Source organism: Pristiophorus japonicus, chromosome 7 (assembly GCF_044704955.1).
Source record: "Pristiophorus japonicus isolate sPriJap1 chromosome 7, sPriJap1.hap1, whole genome shotgun sequence".
Lineage (NCBI taxonomy): Eukaryota > Metazoa > Chordata > Chondrichthyes > Pristiophoridae > Pristiophorus > Pristiophorus japonicus.
The window spans coordinates 225,892,456-225,916,083 of record NC_091983.1 but is presented as its reverse complement, the minus strand read 5'-3'; the positions used below and the strand labels follow the sequence as shown (position 1 = coordinate 225,916,083).

General features: G+C 42.0%; 1 protein-coding gene across 1 annotated transcript in view; it reads left to right on the top strand.

Moving 5' to 3' along the window:
- The window catches only part of LOC139267482 (EH domain-containing protein 3), a 102,225-nt gene that overhangs the window by 4,449 nt on the left and 74,148 nt on the right, over nt 1-23,628 (top strand). Inside the window, exon 2 of the mRNA XM_070885863.1 lies at nt 1,642-1,818. Within this exon, the coding sequence (XP_070741964.1) occupies nt 1,642-1,818 (177 nt within the window). The remainder of the gene's footprint in view (nt 1-1,641; nt 1,819-23,628) is intronic.

The following is a 23,628-nucleotide window of genomic DNA, read 5'->3' as shown; positions in this document are numbered from 1 at the left end:
ACTGACCCACATCTCAACTCCATTTACCTGCTTTGGTTCCATATCCCTTAACTAACAAATCCATCAAACTCAGTTTTGAAATTTTCAATTGACTTGGCCTCAGCAGCTTTTTGGGGGCAAAGTTCCAGATTTCTGCTATCCTTTTGAAGAAATCCTGAATGATCTAGCTCTAATTCCCAAACCCTCGGCTCTTGCTTACACGGACGGAGAAACCATGTAACTACAGATCCATAAATTGTGAGGAAGCTACTAGAATCTATCGGACAGAGTGGCTGTGCACGGACAAATTTGAGCTGATCATATTGAGTCAGCATGGCTTTTTGAAGGGTAGATCATCTGACTAATTGAATTTTTTTTGTTTTGAGTTAGACGAGTAGGGATAAAGGACATGTTCTGATTGGTGTGATGAAATGAGTGGTCACCAGATCAGTACTGGGCCCTCCACTTTTCACCATATATATTAATGACTGATGAAGGAATAGAGTTGTGTATATAGTTTGCAGATAATACTACATTAGAAGCACAGTAAGTTGTGTAGATGGAAACATGATGTTACATAGGGACATAGACTAAGTGGGCAAAACTGGCAGATGGTTATTGTGGGGAACTGAGGTCATTGACTCTAGGAGACAAATTAGAATTGTTTTAATGGTGCAATCCTAGGTGCTGTGGACGAGCAAAGGGATTTGGATTCCCTATACATGCGTCACTAAAAGCTAGTGCATAGGTACAACATTTAATCAGAATTGGTAATGGAATGTTGACCTTTATCTTGGAGGAGGAAGTGATGCCTTAGCTGTACAGAGTCTTGGTCAGACCTAATTTCGAGTACTGCATTCAGTTTTGGGCACTGCACCTCCGGAAAGATGTATTGATATTGAAGTGGGTACAGCACACATTCACCAGAATGTTACCTGGATTTAAAGGGTTAAATTATGAGGACCAGTTGCATAACATGGCTTGTGTTCCCTTGACGATAGGAAATTAAGGATGGATCTAATTGATGTATTTTAAAATAAGATTTGATAGGGTAGATATGGATGGGGAATCTAGAATAGGGGTAATGGAAGCCTGAAACCCTCCTTCTCTCTCTTCCACCCCCCCCCCCCCAAAAAAAAAGGCTGTGGGTGCTGGGTCAATTGACATTTTCAAGTCTGAGATTGATAGATTTTTTGTTAGCAAGGGCTATGGAGCAAAGGCAGGTAAATGGAGTTGAGCTACATGCTGGTCATGATCTAATAGAATGGCAAACGGGCACAGGAGCTGAATGACCTATTCCTGTTTCTATACTCTTTTTTTTTTAAAAATAAATTGCCCATTTAACAATGCTTCAGGAAATCCTGGGTCTTTCCCTCCTACAAGTGGGTTTATAGGAAACTAGTATTGCAAAGACTATTTGGGTTGTGGGGGTTGGGGATGTAATGTGTGTTATATATGAAAATTGGGTCTACAAACTTGCTATTGTGCTTGCTAGGAGTGGAGCGTTTCAAAATAACCCCCATGTGTAAGTTGTATTGTGACAGCACCAAAAGCTGAAGTATGGTGACATCTAAATTGTCAGTTATATACATGTTGCTGTAGTATCTGCATCCTTTAAATTTAATTGCTGCAAATGTTGATGTTCTCCTGGTTCTGATTCAGGTACCTTCTGGAACAAGATTTTCCAGGAATGAGGATTGGACCTGAACCGACTACTGACTGCTTCATTGCTGTAATGAATGGGGATGTGGAGGGTGTGATTCCAGGAAATGCTCTGGTGGTGGATCCAAAAAAGCCATTCAGGAAACTTAATGCTTTTGGCAATGCATTTTTGAACCGGTAAGTACATCTCGATCACTCTGCAAGTTAGCAATAATATTGGGGTGGGGGGGGTGGTGTGTGCGGTGGTGTTGAGATGTAAAGCAAGCAAGATCAGTGATTTCTTAATTTAAAAAAAAAAACTAACTACTTTCCTGGAGTTGAGTGCTGGGGATGAATCTCTGAATGTATCAAGTTTACTGCAATGACTTCACATTTTATGCTTGATTGGTTATGGAGGAGGAGTTGTGTAGAGGAAGTGGAAACTTGCAGAAAATTGAGGCCTGCCTATTGGTCTAGAGCAGTTCCAAGTTTAAAGGTTTAAAAATAGGAATTGATGAATACACCAGTATCTGATGGATTAATTTGCGATATCCAAACCTATTGATTTAAAAAAAAAAATTTAGCAAAGCCATATTTAGCACTCATCTCGGACTGCAATAACCTGTCCTTTCTACGCACTGAGCAGCGTAAATAGACACTTGCAATGTGATCAGCAGCATTTGACACCCTAACACTGACACTTGCAGAAAGAGTATCTCAATCAAGCTGAATCCTTCCATTACATTGTTACAGGAGCACCTGTACACTTAGTCAATCAAATCCATATTGCTCAAGTAGATTAATTGCTTAGTGATTTCATTAGTTTTTTTTAAATCAGACTTTATAATTCAGGTGTTTAATTTTGTATTTTCTTTCTGAATTTAACCAAATTCTCTTTTTAAGATGTTAACTTTGAAATTGGGTTTGAAAATCCTGGTTTTTGTATTGGTGGGGCTTCTCTTATCCAACTGAAACTTCCAGAATGCTTCTAGTAATAGTATGTAGTTAATTTTCCCAATGTATTTTTTCCCTGAAATTTCTGTTTTCAATTCAATTTTTATTTTAGCCTAAACACAACTTAATGTTATGTATTATGTACAGGGTACTTAGATTTTAAAATCGGGTTTTCGCAGGAGAACATGAGGTTATCCTGCCAATTGGTTGTGTACAGCCATACAGTTGATACATTATAGATGGGTCTGGAAAGATGGATCTTTTAAAATGTTTATCAAATGTGTTTGAACAAGGGTAAAGGAATCACATTAGTGAGAGCTGAAAAAAAATAGAGAAATGGAGTGGAGGTAATTGTAATTGTGTGCTGGGTGAAGTAATAAGACATTGATTTTTGTGCTGGTCAATTAAGTGGTTTTGAGTTGGCGCTGGTTTAGTCAGTTTAATAAAAAATGATTCCATTGCAGTCTATCCCTTGGTTCAGTGTTTTTGCTCAAAAATGTCCAAATTGTACAGTCACTTAAATTAAGCAACTTAATTTTTTTAAATTCGTTGGCAAGGTGAGCATTTATTGACCATCCTTAATTGCCGTTGAAAAGGTGACCGAGCCACCTTGAACTGCTACAATCCGTATCGTGAAGGTACTCCCATAATTCTGTTGGAGAGGGAGTTCCAGTATTTTGAGCCAGTGATGATGAAGGAATGGCGATCTATTTCAAATCTGTATAGTGTGTGATTTTGGAGGGGAAGTTGGGGGTAATGGTGTTCCCATGCACCTGCTGCCCTTGTCCTTCAAGGTGGTAGAGGTCATGGGTTTGGGAGGTACTATTGAAGCCTTGGTGAGTTGTTGCAGTGCATCTTGTAGATGGTACACACTACAGTCACGGTGCACTGGTGATGGAGGGAGTGAATGTTTAAAGTGGTGGATAGGGTATCAATGGGGCTGTTTTGTTCTGGATGGTGTCGAGCTTCAAGTGTTGGAGTCACACCCATCTGTTCTCAAAATCCTCATCCATGCCTTTGCCACCTCCAGACTCCCATTCCAATGCTCCCCTGGCCAATCTTAAATACTTTGTGTGGCATTTGTAAATTTCAACTCATTAAAATTCTGCTGCCCCTCTCCTATCGTGCTCCAAAGCTGCCTACTCTTTGTCCTTGCCAACCTATATTGTTTCCAAATCACAACGCCTCATCCTTTTTTAATTCCTTCAGAACTGAGTGGAAGCAAGTCTTCCTCGATTTGAGGGACTGCCTAAAATGGATGACCTTTGTGACCACCTCCAGCCATACAACTTTCAACCTTCCCCCCCCCCCCCCCCCCCCCCCCACCCCAAACTATTTGTTCCTCCTGCATCCTCCCTGCCCCATTCCACTTCTGGCAGCCATAAGAATGTAAGAAATGGGAGCAGGTGTAGGCCATTCAGCCCCTCGAACCTGCTCCGCCAGTGTACTGTTGTAATGTGGGAAATACAGCAGCTAATTTGCACACAGCAAACTCTCTCAAACACCAATGTGGTAATGACCAGAAACACGGGAGCCGGCGAATGTGGGGGGGGGGGGGGAAGGGAAGGGAAGGGAGGGGAGGGGAGCCGACTAACACGGGAGGGCGAGAGCCGACCGAACGCGGGGGGGAAGGGAGCCGACCGAACGTGGGGGGGGTGGTGGAGGGAGGGAGCTGACCGAACGTGGGGGGGGGGGGGAGGTGGTGGGAGGGAATGGAGCCGTTCCAGACAGCTGGCGGGAAAGATGAAGGCTGCAGGAAGCCTCAGAAATTGAGGAGCCATTTCCTGACGGCAAAAGGAGGAGGTCGTCGGGAAACGGCTGCCTCAACTTTGAGGCTTCCTGCACCCTTCTCACTGCTACAAGAAGCCTCTGTGCTGATGGCAATGTACTTTTATTAAAAAATGTTCAAAAACTAAACCGCTACAAAGAACTACAAAAATGGCCGAGTGCCAATGTTTTTTTCACACTGAGCATGCGCGAACGCTCCAATGCGCACGTGCAGCATTGCCGGCAGGAAAAAAACTAATTTAAATAGTACCCGCCCCCTCCCACTTACAAAATCGGTGCGAGTGTAGGCTCCGCCCCCCTGGGCGCTGCGCCAAGCAGACAAGGAGCTGCAAAGCGCTCCAGAATCGCTCGTTTTTTTTCTGGCGTGATAAACGGACGCCCAGCTCGGAGGGGCGCCCGTTTTTTATCATGTGGAAACTTGGGCCCAAAATTCCAGACTGGAAAGTGTTTCATTAGTAAATATCAGTGGGGTACTGAGGAATATTCCTTTGACTTTGAAGGATTGCCATGTTTTTGCAATGCTCATCAACTGCAACAATGTATTTGTGTGGATGGCAATATATTTATAACTAACAAGTGCTCTGAACGTCTTGTCAAACGGTTGTTTTTGTCAGGGTGGTATTAATTTTATATTTGATGTGATGTTTAGTCTGAAGCAGATTGCCAGTTTGATAAGTTTCCTGCAAGTCCTGGCTCTGGATGCTTTTGCCTCGTATTTCATACAACTGTGTTTTTAAAGCTGAGACTCTAATGATGTTGGTTTTTCCGATGGAGGTTTGAAATTGCATTACAGTAACAATTTTTCATTCAGCCCTGTTATTTTGAACCTCCAGTAAACCTGTTGAGAAAGCTATTTTTCTCTTGCTTTACAAAAATGTTTGACTGCTAGGGACCCTATTTCACAAAATCACAAGATAATTATGGATGAGGGAGACCATTCAGCCTATCAATCAGAGATTCTAAGGGGTCTCTTTTCCCCCACCCCTTTTATTTCAGTGGCTAACTGTGCAATAAATCCTGGTTTGTAGGCTGCACTATGCCCTGGAAATCTCTTCCATGCATTAATCACTCTAGAATTTCCTGACTGGTCCCAAGTCTAGTTTCATTGGATTGAATCTGGGCCTATTCTAACCCCTCATAATTTCATTTGTGATATTCTGGATTTACTGTTTCCATTTCTTCCCCCCCCCCCCCCCCCCCCCCCCCTCCTCCACCTCCCACCTAAAATCTTAACCTCGGAGATCAATTCTCCAACACCTCCTTTCCAGGCTGAAAATCCCAGGCCACAATCGTGGCTTAGTTCTTTGACATTAATGGTCAGATACATGGGGGTCTCCACTGCTTCTTGAGGTTGAAGTACCTTTGAGTTTTTCTAATTAGAATTAAGATGGGCCAAATTACCTTCCTCATCCATAATTATTTTGTGCAGAAGGGTTCCCAGTAGGTAAACATTTTTGTTGACTACAATAAATACATCAATTTTGTTTTGTATTTTTCCATTTGAGCCAAAAACTCTTGTTGTTCCAGTCACTTTCTCCTTTGAAAAGGCCCAGAGCAACATTTGTAAACAAATGAGATTTTATCTAGGTAATTTAAGTCTTTTAATTTAGTACACATCCATCACACATCACTTCAGTGTTACTTGTACATGCTGTGTCACTGTCGTGTGCACTCTATTAGCCCAAATATTTATTATACATTTAAGATGGAAAGTGGTCCAATGTTCCAAAGGAACTGCACATGTAGGTGGTGCTCTTGAGATCACTGATCCATTAAGTAGTGGTGCTCAGCTGATAGTTCCTATACTGTCCTTGAGCTTCAGAAGTTGGAATAATGATTTCTATGACCACCTGATTGCCTTTGGACCAACAACTTATATTCATATAATGCCTTTAACATAGTGAAACGTCACATGATGCTTCATAGGAGAGTAATCAAACAAAAATCGAGACAAGACCGATGACAATGTGGTCAGAGGTGAGGTCTAGAAAGAGAATTCTGGAGTTTGGGACCAGAGTTCCCTTCAGCACTCTGGAGCTCTTGCGCAGCTGGCTCATCGGCTTTTAATAAGGAAAAACCGCACTTGCATGGTATTTACAATGGGGCCGCACACCCAAAAAAATTTAAAGGAACATCACTTCAGACCTAAGCTCAGGGACCATCTTCTTAACATCCGTGAGTAGAATCTAAAGGATACTGCAAACCCTGTAGCTTGTTGTGGTAACTTGTATGTCTAATTGCAGCACAAAAGTATCTTACTGTACTAATTTATATATTTTAAAAAGGGTGGGGTGGTAATGAGCGTGAAAGTGTTACTGGAAATGTTCTCTCCACATTACTCTGCAGTGGACTGTGACACTCTGGCAATGCACCATCCCGCACGAGAGAAATTCAAAGCGGGGGAAGGTGAAGGAGCCTTGCATATCTAAGAGGTTGGCGATATATCGGCATTCACAACCTCCGAATGTCCCAAAGCACTTTTCAGCCAGTGTCGTAATGCAGGAAATGCGGCAGCAACCTTTGTGCACAGCAAGCTCTCACAATTAGCAACGATGTACATGACCATGTAATCTGCTTGGACATAGGTTGAGGTATAAATGTTGGCCAGGATGCCAGTCGAACTTTACTGCTTTTTGAAGTAGGTTCTTTTATATGCACCTGAGGGGAGGTTCCTCTATTTAACATCTCATCTGAAAGATGTTGCCTCCCACAATGCAGCACTCCCTTAGTAATCAACTCTCAATTTTGAACACCTCTTAAATTTTCATTGTTCTAATGCTGCAGTTTGATGGGATCTCCTTATAAAAATTAAAATTTAAACAGCTGTGGGAATGAGTCTAAGTGGTTAGCTCTTTTCAGAGAGCCACTAGATGTGCAAAAGGCTAAATGGCCTGTTCCTGTACTCTTGAGTTCTGCTTCTATGGAGCTTAAGTGACCTTGTGATTGCTGAGGAAAAATTGAGCTTTAGATGTACCAATTTTGGAATTCTGTTTACAGGCAAAGACAAATATTGAGACAACCATTCTATTCAAGACAATGCTGTTTTGCAAATGTTTGTGTAGGTGATGAATAATAAAACTGATTAGTAATGGGAAATTAAATTTACAAATAAAATCTTGATCTTTGAATTCTTGTCAGAACCTAAACTGCAATGTAGCAATTTCTGAATCATTACTCTAACCACCCCAGTTTTTTTTCCTCTAATTTGATGCTAATTCTATGATGTATCCTCCTTGGACTCTACTGTCTAAACCCAGGATAATTCTAGTGAGTTGGCTGTCATCTTTCAATCATTTAATTCAGTATTTGAAGGAGCCATGTTTTCAATGTTTCCTGGCAGTGCAGTAATTTTTGAAGTAGTTTAATATTCCAAGGGAAAAGCTTGCTTAAATTGCATTTGTCAGCAGTTTTATCATTCTATGCCCATTAGTTAGTCTAATTCCCATCACTGATACTTCAAGTAATCTTTCTAAATCCTGCACTTTAAACTAGAGTAACTTTAAGCCCATTATAATTATCTAAAAGCTCCTCCCTCAGATGATCGATGTTCTGAAACAGAAGAAAAGCAACGTATTTGGCATTTTACTCCCATTGGAATTGATTCGAGGTGGTGGCAAACTTGCATTTGTCAGCGTTGCTCTTAAGTGGCGTTAAATGTGGTCTCTAATAGAAAATATAAACCTAGAAATCTACAGTGCAGAAGGAGGCCATTTCGGCCCATCGTGTCCGCACCAGCTGACAAAGCTGCACAGGCCCCCTGCCAGCAGCCCTAAAGGCCACATACAAACCCACAAACAATGACACAAAGGCAAAGAGCACCCAGCCCAACCAGTCCACCCCACACCATTGCAGCACCCCTACACTAAAAAAAATGCACACTCCACCCCAACTGAGCCATGTGATCTCCTAGGAGAGGCAAAAACCCAGGCCAATTTAGGGAGAAAAAAATCTGGGAACATTTTTCTACGACCCATCCAGGTGATCGAAACTAGTGTAGGAAATCACCCTGGCCATATTCTATTCCTTGCAGTACTTGCTGTTATATCTGTGCTGACCAACAAAAAGTCACCTAGTCTAATCCCTGCAGATTGTGGCTCTTTAAGTGCCCATCCAACCATCTCAAGTGGTGAGGGTTTCAGCATTCACCACTCTTCCAGGCTGAGAGTTCCAGATCCTCACAACCCTCTGTATAAAGAGCCCCCCCCACCTCAAATCCCCCCTCAACCTTCCTCCAACCACCTTAAAACTATGCCCCCTCATAATTGACCCCTCCATCAATGGAAATAGACCCTTACTATGTCCAGGCCCCTCAATGTTTTGTACACAGAGGTCTCCTCTCAACCTCCTCTGTTCCAATGAGAACAAACCCAGCTTATCCAATCTGTCTTCATAACTAAGATTCTCCATTCCAGGCAGCATCCTAGTAAATCTCCTCTGCACCCTCTAGTGCAATCACGTCCTTCCTATAATACGGCGACCAGAACTACACGCAATACTCCAGCTGTGGCCTAACCAAAGTATTATATAATTTAAGCATAACCTCCCTGCTCTTCTATTCTATGCCTTGGCCAATAAAGGCAAGCATTCTGTATGCCTTCTTGACCACCTTATCCACCTTGCCTGCTACTTTCAGGGATCTGGACAAGATCCCTTTGTTAGCACAGCACTGCTAGCTACCTTAAGCAATGGCCTTGTAGTTTATTTTATGGTGATGTGACCATGGTATATTCATCTTTCCCACCCAAGAAAACTTTTTAAAATGAAACTGCGGAGACTGTTGAAAGTGAGAAGTTTTCAGTACTTTCAATAGATTTGTGGCTAGTCTTTAGAGCATAAGATTTTTACATTTCTAAATTGTTACTGTGGCTACCTAGAGATTCATAATATGGTGATCCATATAAAGGTAAACCATTAGATTTATGTATCCTTATAGTTGTCTTGTACATTATAGGTCTATAAATTGAAAGCACACACCAATTACACAACAAAGCTTTAAGACTTTAGAAATCAAATGTCTTGCCTCAATAAGAGGCACAGTTGTGAAATAAGGCTGCAAAGAGAAAATGCATAACTCTGTTGCAGTGGGCACAAAATCACTTGGGATGTTTTGATTCCAGTGTCAAATGAAATCTAAGAACATAAGGCCATCTAGCCCCTCGAGCCTGCTCCGCCATTCAAAAAGATCATTTCTGATCTGGCCGTGGACTCGGCTCCACTTACCCGCCCGCTCCCCATAACCCTTAATTCCCTTATTGGTTAAAAAATCTATCTGACTTGAATACATTCAATGAACTAGCCTCAACTGCTTCCTTGGGCAGAGAATTCCACATATTCACAACCCTCTGGGAGAAGAATAATCTTTGTCAAGTCCAAAACTAAATATAATTCATTAAATGATGAATCTGAGCATTCAGGATTTCAACTTTAGGAATTTTTTGAGCGCTTGAAACAAAGCACATGACTGGTGGAACAGCTCTCAGGACTTTTGATTACAGAGGGAAAAAATCCTCAATGGCAGAAAAGAACAGCAGACAAATGAAATACAAGTGGTTGTATTTATGACTTATAAAAGTTTTTATCGGCCTTGTGCTCTTTCTCCCTTGCCTTTTAAATCTGAACATTCAAATGCAATTTTTTAAGCAGCTTCTGCTTTTTATTGGTGTGCTCTCCTTTCCAGCCCCAACACATGTTTGCTGTTTTCCTCATGTCTGAGGAGAAATTGGGAGGTGTGTTTTAAGAGGTGCAGAGGGGTTTGGGGAAAGAATTCTAAACAGTGGGACCCAGGCAGCTGAAAACATTGCTGCCAATAGTGGAACCGGGGAGGAGGAGGAGGAGGAGGAGGGAGGAACTGGACTTTACAAGTAATTACACTTCAAAAAGTTGTAATGAAATTGTGGCAGCCAATATGTGCACAGCAAGCTCTCCCAAACAGCTTGATGATCAGATACCCAGTACTCTGCTTTTGAGGGACAAATATTGGTCAGAACACTAGGGATAAGTCTCCTGCTCTTGTTCAAAATAGTGCTACGGGAAGTCCACCTCAGAGCAAACGAGGCCTCAGTTTAATGTCTCATCTGAAAGATGGCATCGCCAACAGTGCAGCACTCACTCCAGTGCAATACTGAGGATCGGCCTAGATTTTTGCGTTCCTCTGTCTCTCTGCCACCCCACAACCCTGAGGTTGGAGACTCCTGAATCGGAGATCAGAATGGGGGTTTTGTTGGGAGGGGTGTATGGCTGATGCAATAATATAATTGGTCTGCATTAACACCAGCCCTAGCCTTCATAGCTTCTGGCACTAGACATCCATGTTTTTCCCCAGAAATTGGTTGAGGTTGAGCCACACGTCTGGCTTATCTCTGGGATGAGAAGGAAAAGCTATAGGGAGAGAAAGTATGTAATGCTTATAGTGGGTAGAGGATAGACACAAACATACCCACACAACTCAATGTGTCCCCTACAGAAAATGGAGACTCTCGAGACTTGCAGAAAGGGAGGGAGGAAGTAGAAAGTAAGTGCTGGTCAGACAAATCAAAAGGCAACAATAAGAAAGTGTAACAAAGAGCAAGATAGGAGAAAGAGAGGGACCACAAGCAGCAACTCAACAAATGGCCAGATAATCTGTTTCAAGTGTTGGTTGAAGTTAACTCAAACTTTCACTACAGATTGTTATAGTTTTAAAGTATAATTGTTTTTAGACTGTTGAAAATATTTTTTTTTCTATTTCTTTTGGTGTAACATTTTATGGCCAGTACTGATCAGTCCAATGCAAGAGGAGCAAAAGACCTGAGGATATTGCATCGCCAGGGCTGTGATGAATTGTGTGCTGGCCTTTTCAAGGAATGTGAGCTTAGCTCATGGAATATTTGTGCCATTCAAAATATTCAAATAAACTGACCTCATTATCTAGTGAAGTCAACTCTAGTTAATTTGTTGAATTCCTTATAGGGCACTCGGGGGTGGGGTGGTGGTGGAATAAGCAAGTGAGTTGACTAATCTCTCATTTACTGCTACAAGAGGAATGGGAAATGTGTCCCAGCTGGTTTTTTATTGACTTCAGAGTTCTGAGCCAAGATCAGCATTAGGACAGAAAGCATAGTGTGAATCATTTCCCCTTCTCCCATAAACACCCCTTTCCCCAACCAACTTGATAATGAACTGTAATTAGAACTGATAACCGATATACTGGCTGCACATTTGGTCTGAGTGAATCTTTTGACCAGAATGTCAGATGTGAATGGCCTTTATCAGGCTGCTCTTTCACCAACAATAGGCTGCAACAAGAGGCAGCTTCTTTCCCATAGCTGGGGTAATGTGGATGGTAATAAAAATAGAAAATGCTGGAAATGTGTGCTGGGCAGCATCTGTAGACTGAGAAACAGTTAACATTTCAGTTCTGACCTTTCATTAGAACTGGAAAAAGTTAGAATTAACTTGTAAGCAAGTACTGAGGTGGGGAAAAGTGGAAGGCCTGTGATAGGGTGGCAGGCAGGAAAGATTAAATGACGAGGTGATGGTGTAAGGCAAAAGGGGATGATAATGGGGCAAAAAGAACCAAAAGATGGGTCTAAAGGAGCTGTAAATGGGAATAGCAGAATTGTTCTACCCTCCTCCACCCTCTTACTTCATCAAAGACCTCAAATCAAGTTAGTCAAACACTATTTCCCTTTAACAAATCTGTACAGATTTTCATTTATTAATGCATATTTCTTGTGCCAATTAATTTTGTCCTGGATTAATGTCCAATTTTCCCCACCAGGAATGTTGGGCTGATTAGCCTGTAATTGCCAGGTTCATCTCCCTCTTTTTGAACAGGAGTGTAACATTTTGCAGTCTGGCATCATGAGCCTCTGCAATTTTTACCCTGGTTTCCCTCAGCAACGTAGTATGCATTCCATCTGAACTGGGTAACTTTTCTTTGCATGCTGCCAATCTTTTACATACCTCTTATCTATTTCTATCCTATCCAATTTCTCTTTCTCTCTCTTCTTTCATGTAACCTTGTCAGCATCCTCATCTCTAGTACAGATAAATGCATAGTACTTATTTATACCTCAGCCATGCCCTCTGCATCTACAAGATCATTTTTTGGGGTCCCTAATTGCCCCACCCTTCCTTTTGACTACCCTTTTATTATTTATACACTTATAAAAGACTTTTGGGTTACCTGCTAATCTGTAACAAGAGCATAAGAAATAGGAACAGGAGTGGGCCATACGGCCCCTTGCGCCTGCTCTGCCATTCAATAAGATCATGGCTGATCTGATCATGGACACTGCTTCACTTCCCCGCCTGCTCCCCATAGCCCCTTATCCCCTTATCGTTTGAATAAATTTAAGACAAGACAGTTTCTTAATGTTCCAGCTTCCAGCTCTGAAGCAGCGAATTCCACAGATTTACAACCCTCAGAAGAAATTTCTCCATCTGTTTTAAATGGGCGGCCCCTTCTAAGATCGTGCTCTCTAGTTCTAGTCTTCCCCCATCATTTGAAACATCCCTTCTGCATCCACTTTGTCAAGCCCCCTCAATCTTCTACATTTTGATAAGATCACCTCATTCTTCTGAATTCCAACCTATTCAATGTCTCCTCATAAGTCAACCCCCTCATCCCTGGAATCAACCTAGTGAACCTTCTCTGAACAGCCTCCAAAGCAAGTATATCCTTTCGTAAATATGGAAACCAAAACTGCATGTAGTATTCCAGGTGTGTACCTTGTATAGCTGTAGCATTCTTGTACGTTCTCTTTTCCTTTTCAGTTCTCCCCTGTACTTTCTGTATTCATCTTGGGTTCATAATTCAGTAGAGAACTAATAGCAATGTGGTGGAGGAGGATTTCCTGGAGTGTATTAGGGATGGTTTTCTAGAGCAATATGTCGAGAAACCAACCAGGGAGCTGGCCATCCTAGACTGGGTGATGTGTAATGAGAAGGGACTAATTAGCAATCTTGTGCAAGACTCTTTGGAAGAGTGACCATAATATGGTAGAATTGTTTTATTAGGATGGAGAGTGACAGTTCATTCCAAAACTGGGGTCCTGAACTTAAGGAAAAGTAACTTTGATGGTTTGAGGTGTGAATTGGCTGGAGCAGACTGGCAAATTATACTTAAAGGGTTGACTGTGGATAGGCAGTGGCAAACATTTAAAGATCACGTGGATGAACTTCAACAATTGTACATCCTTGTCTGGAGTAAAAATAAAACTGGGAAGGTGGCTCAACTGTGGCTAACGAGGGAAATTAAGGATAGTGTTAAGCCAAGGAAGAGGCATATAAATTGGCCAGAAAAAGCAGCAAACCTGAAGACTGGCTGAAATTTAGAATTCAGCAGAGGAGGACAAAGGGTTTAATTAAGAGGGGGAAAATAGAGTAAGAAAAGAAGCTTGCCGGGAACATAAAAACTGACTGCTTAAGCTTCTATAGGTATGTGAAGAAAGATTGGTGAAGACAAACATAGGTCCCTTGCAGTCTGATTCAGGTGAATTTATAATGGGGAACAAAGAAATGGCAGACCAATTGAAATACTTTGTGTCTTCCTTCGTGAAAACCGAACCAACTAATCTTCCGAAAGTACTAGGGGACCGAGGGTCTAGTGAGAAGGAGGAACTGAAGGATATCCTTGGGTGGGAAATTGAAGGCCAATAAATCCCCAAGGCCTGATGGTCTGTGTCCCAGAGTACTTAAGGAAGTGGCCCTAGAAATAGTGGATGCATTGGTGATCATTTTCCAACTGTCTATTGACTCTGGATCAGTTCCTATGGACTGGAGGGTAGCTAATGTAACACCACTTTTTTAAAAAAGGGAGAGAAAGCAGGTAATTATAGACCAGTTAGCCTGACTTCAGTGGTAGGGAAAATGTTGGAATCAATTAAGGATGAAATAGCAGCGCATTTGGAAAGCAGTGACTGGATTGGTCCAAGTCAGCATGGATTTATGAATGGGAAATCATGCTTGACAAATCTTCTAGAATTTTTTGAGGATGTAACCAGTAGAGTGGACAAGGGAGAACCAGTTGATGTGGTGTATTTGGATTTTGAAAAGGTCCCACACAAGAGATTGGTGTGCAAAATCAAAGCACATGGTATTTGGGGTCATGTACTGACATGGACAGAGAACTGGTTGGCAGACAGGAAGCAGAGAGTCGGGATAAATGGGTCCTTTTCAGAATGGCCAGCAGAGCTCAGTACTGGAACCCCAGCTCTTTACAATATCATCAATGATTTTGGATGAAGGAATTGAGTGTAATATCTCCAAGTTTGCAGATGACACTAAACTGGGTGGTGGTGAGGGGGATGCTAAGAGGCTGCAGGGTGACTTAGACAGATTAGGTGAGTGGGCAAATGCATGGCAGATGCAGTATAATGTGGATAAATGTGAGGTTATCCACTGGGGGCAAAAACACAGACAGAATATTATCTGAATGGTGGCAGATTAGGAAAAGGGGAGCTGCAATGAGACCTGGGTGTCATGGTTCATCAGTCATTGAAATTTGGCACAGGTACAGCAGGTGGTAAACAAGGCAAATGGTATGTTGTCCTTCATAGCTAGGGGATTTGGGTATAGGAGCAGGGAGGTCTTACTGCAGTTGTACAGGGCCTGGAATGTTGTGTTCAATTTTGATCTCCTAATCTGAGCAACAGTGTTCTTTCTATTGAGGGAGTGCAGCAAAGTTTCACCAGACTGATTCCCAGGATGGCCGGACTGACATGGAGAGACTGGATCAACTAGGCCTTTATACATTGGAGTTTAGAAGGATGAGGGGATCTCATAGAAGCATACAAGATTCTGACAGGACAGGTTAGATGTGGGTAGATTGTTCCTGATGCTGGCGAAGTCCAGAACCAGGGGTACACAGCCTTCGGATAAGGGGTAGGCCATTTAGGACTGATGAGGAGAAACTTCTTCACTGAGTTGTTAACCTATGGAATTCCCTGTCGCAGAGAGTTGTTGCCAGTTCATTGGATATGTTCAAGAGGGAGCTAGATATGGCCCTTACGGCTAAAGGGATCAAGGGGTATGGAGAGAGAGCACGAAAAGGGTACTGAGGGAATGATCAGCATGATCTTATTGAATGGTGGTGTAGGCTCAAAGGGTTTAATGTCCTGCTGCACCTATTTTCTATGTTTCTATGCTTCTATTTATTATAAGCTTTTGTTTCATTTTACTCTAGTCATCCAGAGAGCTCTAGCTTTGAATGACTGCCTTCCTTTTCCCCCTAGTCATGTGCCTAGTATGTACCTGCACGATCTCTTTGAAGACCTCCCATTATCATTTACTGTTTTACCTGCTAATCTTTGATTCCAGTCCATAAGAACCTAATTAGGAGCGGTCCATATGGCCTCCAGGCTGCTCTGCCATTCAATATCATGGCTGATCTTTGATCTCAACTCTACTTTCCTGCCTGATCCCCATATACCTTGATTTCTCCTAGTCTAGAAATCTGTGCTCAGCCTTGAATTCACCTGGGCCAGGTCCCTTTTCAACTTGCTGAAATTAGTCCTCCTCCAGTTGAATATTTTCACATGATTTTTTTTCTTGTCCTTTTCCATAACTACTGTAAACCTAATATTGTAATCACTGCTTTCCAAATGCACTCTCACTGAAACATGTTCCACGTGCCCCATTCATTAGCCAGAGCTAGATCCAGCACTGCTTCCTTCCTGGGATGGGAACACACTGAGCAAGGAAAGTTCTCATACACATTTCAGGATTTCCTCCCCCTCTTTGCCCATTACACTTAATAATTTTTGGATTTAGAGAGCTGTCCCCAGACACTGACTATCAATGACTATCATATATTCAAAAAAACTTCAATTTACACTGTAGTCTCTAACATCAGCTGCATTTTCTGTTGGTTAACTGAGGTTACTATGAAAGTAAGTCACCTTAGAGACTTCTAGGGCTCAATTTTGGCCCAGCCTGTTTTTCGGCACACTTACTGGAGATGCGCCGCTTTTCTCTGTTCAGAAGTGTGCCGAAAAATATCCTTCCCACTTTGGCTGCTGTCTGGCCTCCTCCCTGTGGTTGCGCAACGTGGCCAGTCAAGTCGGGGGTGGAGCTAGCGTCCTGTGCCGGGACATCTGCACATGCGCAGTGGAGTGTCCACGCATGCGCAGTAATTCCTCGCCCCCAGCCTCTGTCTTGCTGCAGCTGCTGTGTGGGACCCAGCCAAATGTTGAGTAGGGGTTATGGGCCCAAGTTTCGGGTGGAGTTGCTCCTAGTTTTTTGGAGCAACTAGTTTAGTTTGGAGTATGTTAGAAATTGCAATTCTCGGATATTAGTTTGTTCCAGTTCTAGTGAGTTAGTTTAGGTTGACTTTAGGTAAGTTACTTTTTTTTTCAAAAGGGGGTGTATCCAGCCACTCAGGCCAGTTTTGCAAGTTTCGGCAGTGAAAACTTACTACAAACTAACTTAGGATGGAGTAAGTGTCCACTTTTGTAAGTTCTGAAAAACCTTGCCTATAAAGTTTAGTGCAGGCACAGCCAGAGACAGTAGGTGGGAAGCATTAAACACAAAGGACACATCAACATCACAACAGCGGGGGGATAAGGGAAGTTGGAGGATTTTCCATAAACACCTTCACAACAACATTAAAGAAGCAAAGTACATTTGAAGCACAAAGTAATCAATTCATTAATAAAAAAAATAGAAGTCCTACCTTTATGTGAAGGGGTGTTGTGTGTGGCTGGAAGGCGGCACCCCTGCTCTCTCCTCCAGCCCTTTGATCATTGAGTGCCCCCCCCAACCCACCCCCTCCATCCCTGTTGCCATGCTCCCCCGCCATCCCTGTTGCCACACTTCTTCCTCCACCCCCCCTCCTCCCCAGGGAGACCGGAGAATTGCTGCAGAATATTCCGGCGCACCTTCGAGCCTAGGCAGGTCACGTAAGTCTCGGAGGTGCGCCGTTTTCACCAGATGCCGAAACTTCGGCCCATTGAGTGGCAATTGCACTGACTGCTTAGTTCTATTTGGCTGGAAAATGCCTATTTATGGACTTAAATTGGAAAATACATTGCTTATTGGGGAGCTGTGTGTGCATTGACAGATCATGCAGTTTGTTTAAGTAGCATGTTTCTTTAGATACATTGAAAAGCCTTAACCCTAATTTGGTAAATGCATCAATTTGAAGCTTTAGTCACTTTAATCTTAGAAATCCCACCGGTTGGCCACTCGGCCAGGGCTAGAGGTGGGCAGGAGAACTGCACCTGCCTGTATGATTTCTATCGGTTCTCCTGCCTGCCCCTAGCCCAGACCGAGTGGCCTCCTGCACAGGCCAGCCCAGTGCTTTCCTGGGCTGAGTTTTAAGATGAAGGTAGGACTTAATTCAATTTTTTGTGTTGTATTCTTAGAACTTTTGTTTCCAAGGTTTGGCGGTTTGTAAGGTTTGCTGCTTTAGGTGCAGCTTCCCTTCCCGCCCCTATCCCAGGCCGAATGGCCTCCGATGTACCTACCTGCGTCGATTTCAGAACTCCAAGGGTTTTCTGAAGTGGCCACATGCTGGCCTAAGTAGATTTGGAGTAACTATTAACTGGCCAAAGTTGCCTGAATGGGCAGAACTGGCATAGGTGGCTGGTAAAGCCCCCTTTTTGAGGAAAAAAATTGTAACTTACACTGGTGCAAATTGATTGTGGAAAATGGGGATTTTTAAGTTATGCCAGAAAAACCAAGTTACTCCAAAAAAAAAAACAGGGCAACTCCTGGCAAAAATTGAGCCCGAATCGTATTTAGGTTATTCATAGATCAACTCCATTGGTAAAAGTCTAACAATTCAGATTTACAATTTATCATGAGGCCAGCAGGAACCAGATGGCTCCTTACTGAATGTTTACAACTGCATTCTTCAGTGATATTGGGTATCTGCATTAAATAAAAGTGCTAATCTATAAAACAACTTGTATTTATATAGTGCCTTTAACATAGTAAAACATCCCAAGGCACTTCACGGGAGCATGATCAAACAATTTGATGCCGAGCCAGAGATATTGGGGCAGACAGGTAGGTTTTAACGAGTGTCTTAAAGGAAGAAAGATAGGAGGAGGGGTTTAGGGAAGGAATTCTGGAGCTTGGGGTCTTGGCAGCAGAAGGCACGGCCACCAGTGGTGGAGCAATTAAAATTGGGATGTGCCAGAGGCCAGAATTGGAGCACAGATATTTGAGGACTGGAGGAGGGGTTGGGGGTGGGGGGGAAGAGATTTGAAAACCAGGATGAGCATTTTAAAATTTAGTTTAATTGGGAGACAAAATAGATCAGCCAACACGGATGATGGGTGAATGTGATTTGGTGTAAGTTGGGACACAGGCAGAAGAGTTTTGGATGACCTCCAGTTTAAGGAGGGTAGAAAGTGGGAGGCCAGCCAGGAGAACAATATAAACAGAACTTGCTGCTTTAAGCAGTAACTGCCTTTTGATTCATTATTTTCTTCAGTAGCTTTAAGCTGGCAGATACTGTTGAATGAATAAAGTTGGAGCAAGTACTGGTTTTGCATTGTAACTTTTCGCTTAGTTAAGTGATAAGAATGAAATTGAAAGATTGTCATTCTAAACATATGAAAATGTTAAATTTTCTTCAACAGATAGTTAGTCTTTGCCATTGTTGAACTATATAAATGTACAATAAGGTGGACAAAAGATTAATTCATATGGAAGTAGCATTTCCCAGTACAACTGGTGGATCCAAGCCCACCATAAATTTCTTGAGGTGGAACCATTGAAGTTCACAGCTCAGGAGACCATTTGGCCCATCGTGTCTTTGCTGCCTTTTTGCAAGAGCAATCCAAATTTAATCCCCACTGCTCATCCTTTCATCATAGTTCAGTATCTTCCTCTGCTTCAGATGTTTATCCACTCTTCCCCTTTAATAGATACAGTAGTCTTTGCCTCAACCATCCCCTGTGATAAAGAATGCTGAGACAATTTTCTATATATTGAGATATCTATATCTTTTTTAGAATTCAGCAAATTTCAAGATGATAAAAAATTCTTAAGCACCAAAGGAGGAAATCTGGATAGATTTGTTGGCAATTAAAATACAATGGAAAAGTAACTGGTTGCATAGTAATTTGGGAAAAACACCTTTAATTTAGATTTTGAAGTAAATGTTCCACTACCCCCCACCCCCAACACCAGTTTCCAACTGCAAGGGAAACCTGTGCTTACCACTCCACTTGCCTATTTGGAGCTATTCAAGAGCAGTCCCAGTGTATGTTCTTTGCCCTCCTTGAGTGGAAGCAACCAGTTGTCTTTTTTTTGTCGGTGCCTCCTCCCACCTGCCCCTAATGTTGGAATCAAAAAATTGTGGTAAAGCAATTGTTTAGACCTAGGCTCTATAACCTGTCTGAACTTCTGCCTTATTAGACCACCCAACAGTATACCCTGTAAAATCCAAATTTCAGTTCTGACAAGCTAAGTTTGCTTTGTGATGCTTCAGTTGGGAATATTAAATTCAACATCCTCGGGTGATTGAATTCTGTAACTTGCATGTAGAATGGAAGTTTGGGCAAGGTAATGGAGGACTGTTGGCATCAATAGAACCATACCCCAGCATGAGTCCACATCCTCCGACGGAAGGGTAGGTGGAAATTGGAAGGGAACCGCATTTGATTTGAATCCTTTTTATAATTTTATAAATTATATCTAAAATACAAACTTGGATGATGGCATAAAGTCATCTATCCAAATTTGCCTATGACACAAATAGTGGCATTGTAGGCAATGTCGATGAAAGCATAAAATTGCAAAGGGATATCGATGGATTTCAATTAAAGCAATTGAGATCATCCACTTTGGACCTAAAAAATGATAAAATAAGGTAATTTCTAAATGGTGAAAAGCTAAGAACAGTGGTGGTCCAAAGAGACTTGGGGGTTCAGGTACATAGATCATTAAAATGTGATTAACAGGTACAGATAATAATCCAAAAGGCCAATGGAATGCAGGCCTTTATATCTAGAGGGTAGCAGTTATGCTGCAGCTGTACAAAACCCTGGTCTGACCACACCTGGAGTACTGAGAGCAGTTCTGGGCACCACACCATAAGGATATATTGTCCTTGAAGGACTGCAGTGTAGGTTTACCAGAATTATATCTGGACTTCAAGGTTTAAATTATGAAGAGTGTCACACATTAGGGTTTATTCCCTAAACTATAGACTTAAGGGGTGACCTGATCGAAGTTTTCAGGATATTAAGGGGAACATATAGGGTAGATAGAGAAACTATTTCTGCTGGCTGGGGATTCTGGTACAAGGGTGCATAATCTACAAATTAGAGCCAGACCTTTCAGGAGTGAAATTAGGAAACTTCTACACAGTGTGATAGAAGTTTGAATATCTCTTTTTAAACAGCAATTGATGCTAGATCAATTGTTAATTCTAAATCTGAGATTGATAGCTTTTTGTTAACTAAAGGTATTAAGGGATATGGAATGGCCTACTCCTGTTCCTATGTGCCATCACAATTTTGGTCACCAAATATAGGCTTTGATCCTGTAGCTGGCTACTAAACATTCAGACCAGTTGAGATTCATTTGCAGTGATTTTTTTTTTAGTATTAAGTGCCATTGGTTTAGATTTACACTGCACTTTGTTTTAAAATGTATAGATTATACTTTCACGAACTATTGATGTCAAACAAATTTAGAAGCTAGTCTGCACCTCAACCCTCAGTAGAACTCCTTAATCACTTGAAGCTATTTCTTGCTCCATTGATATCCATATGTACAGTATCATTGGCTTACTCTTGCTCCTTTCAGCCCCTCCTGTTCCACCATTCAATTGGGTCATGGCTGATCTGTATCTGAACTCTATCTATCCACCTTGGTTCCATATCCCTTAATTCCCTTGCCTCAATTTATCAGTCTCCATTGTGAAATTTTCAATTGACTCCTTGTGTGAGGAAGCACTTCCTGACATCTCTGAACAGCCTAGCTCTAATTTCAGTTATGTCCCCTTGTTATAGACTCTCCCATCAGAGGAAATAGTTTTCAACTAGTATCCAAGAATTGAAGCTTGTGTTAAAATTACTGTTCAGTACATTCTGGTATTCAAACCACAAATCTTGTTGGCTTTTCATTGTGAACTTTCCTCTGTTAATTGAATTATTTTGCAATTGCACAGGATGAGAAGCAGTTGAAGACATTACAGGCTTATCCCTACAATGAAGTAATTTTTAGAAAGATGATGGGAAATAAATTCCTCTAATGGGTTCTAAAATTCAATGAAGCATCTTGTGAAACACATTAGGAATGGAATTGCCATGAGTCACATGCTGCTCAAATAAAATATTATATATTGACTTTTTGCAGAGTATGAAATTCATGTTTAATATCCAGTACAAAATAATAATTGGGGGGGGCTTTTGAAGCTTTTACCACCCAATGTAATGGCAGCAGGAGCAACATCTTATCTTGGATAGAGGTGAGCCTCAGCCTCACACTTCCTCTTAGTCTGAGTTCTATGCTCCCTAGTCCAGGTAATGCATTGCACAGCTTTACAACCCTCCTATTAAAATTTCTCCTGCTCTGTCCTAGAGTTTGCATTTAATCTTGTATCGATGTCCCCTTACTGTAGGCCCCTGAATCACTGTTTATTTCTATACCAGGCAGTCAGTGAGTCTGCACTGTAACCTCTTACTTCAACAATATACTTCATCTAGTGTGAAGTGCAAAAGTGCATGCACTTTCAATTGCAGTTTTGCTAAGATTTTATGTTGATTCACTATTATATCTAGACTTGTATATTTTATATCTCTTGCCTTAAAACCTGGTCTTCCATTTTCTTTTTAATGGCCTTATCCAGTTGAGGGACTACTTTTTTAATGTCGTCGAATCATAGAATGGTTACAGCACAGAAGGCGGCCATTTGGCCCATCCAGCCCGTGCTGCTCTTTGCAAGAGCACTTCAGCTGTCTTGTGAACCTGAACCTTCAAATTCCTCTGCTCTTCCATAAGACCAGCTTCCCCCATTCCAAGTTACTTCTCTAGCCTAATTTCATAACCCCTAATAGTCTCTCTTGTTTGGTACTGTCAAACAATGGCTTTCAAAAAGTCAATGTACATCACATCCACTATTTTCCCAACCTTGGCTTAGTGGTTGTGCTCATCTGAATCAGAAAGGCATGGATTCAAACCCCACTCCAGCAATTTGAGTACATGATCTAGGCTGACACTTCAGTGTAATATTGAGGGAGTGCTATGCTGTCAAACATTTTCTCAAGGTGAGTTGTTAAACCAATGCCAGATCTGCCCTTGGGTAGAGTAAAAGATCCCACTGCACTACTTGAAGAGAAGGGGAATTCCCCTACGGATAAATGATCAACATGTATCCTTCAACAAACACTAGTAAAACTGATTAACTGATCATTTATCTGGAATTTACAAGACATTGCCCTGTGCACATTGCTGTGTTAAGCTACATTGGTGTGACATTTATTGCCCATTCCTAATTGCCTTTGTGATGGTGGTAGTGAGGAGCTGCTGCCTTTAACCACTGCAGTCTGCGTGGTAAAGGGACTACTGTAGTGTTAGGGAGAGTTCTAGGATTTGGAACCAACAACTATGAAGGAACAGCAATTTGCTTCCAAATCAGGATGGTGTGAGACTTGGAGAAGAATGTGCAGGTGATGGTGAACCTGCTGCTCCTTGTCCTTCTAGAGATTGTGGCTTTGGGAGGTGCTATCTAAGAAACCTTGGCATGTTGCTGCAGTGCATCTTGTAGATGGGTACACATTGCAGCCACAATGGTGGACGGTGTGAATCATGGATGGCTACATCATGAAAGAAGGCCATTAGGCCTGTCGAGCCAGTCTTCAGCTAGTCCCACTCCCCTTTCTCTGTAGCCCTGAAAATGTTTTTCCTTCAGCTACTTATCCAACTCTCTTTTGAAAGCCACAATTGAGTCTGCCTCCACCACCCTTTCAGGCAGTGCATTCCAGATCCTAACCACTTACTGTGTGAAAAGGTTTTCCCTCTTATTGCCTTTATTTCTTTTGCCAATCACCCCAAATCTGTCCTCTGGTTTTTGACCCTTCTGCCAATGGGAACAGTTTCTCTATCTACTCTGTACAGACCCCTCATGATTTTGACCACCTATCAAATCTCTTCTCACTCTTCTGCCCTAAGAACAACAACCCCAGCTTCTCCAGTCTCCAAGTAACTGAAGTCTCTCATACCTGGAATCATTCTCAAATGTTTTCTGCACCCCCTCAGGCCTTCACATCCTGGCTTAACCAGTGCTTTATAATTTTCACACTTTTGTACACTCTACCTCTCCAT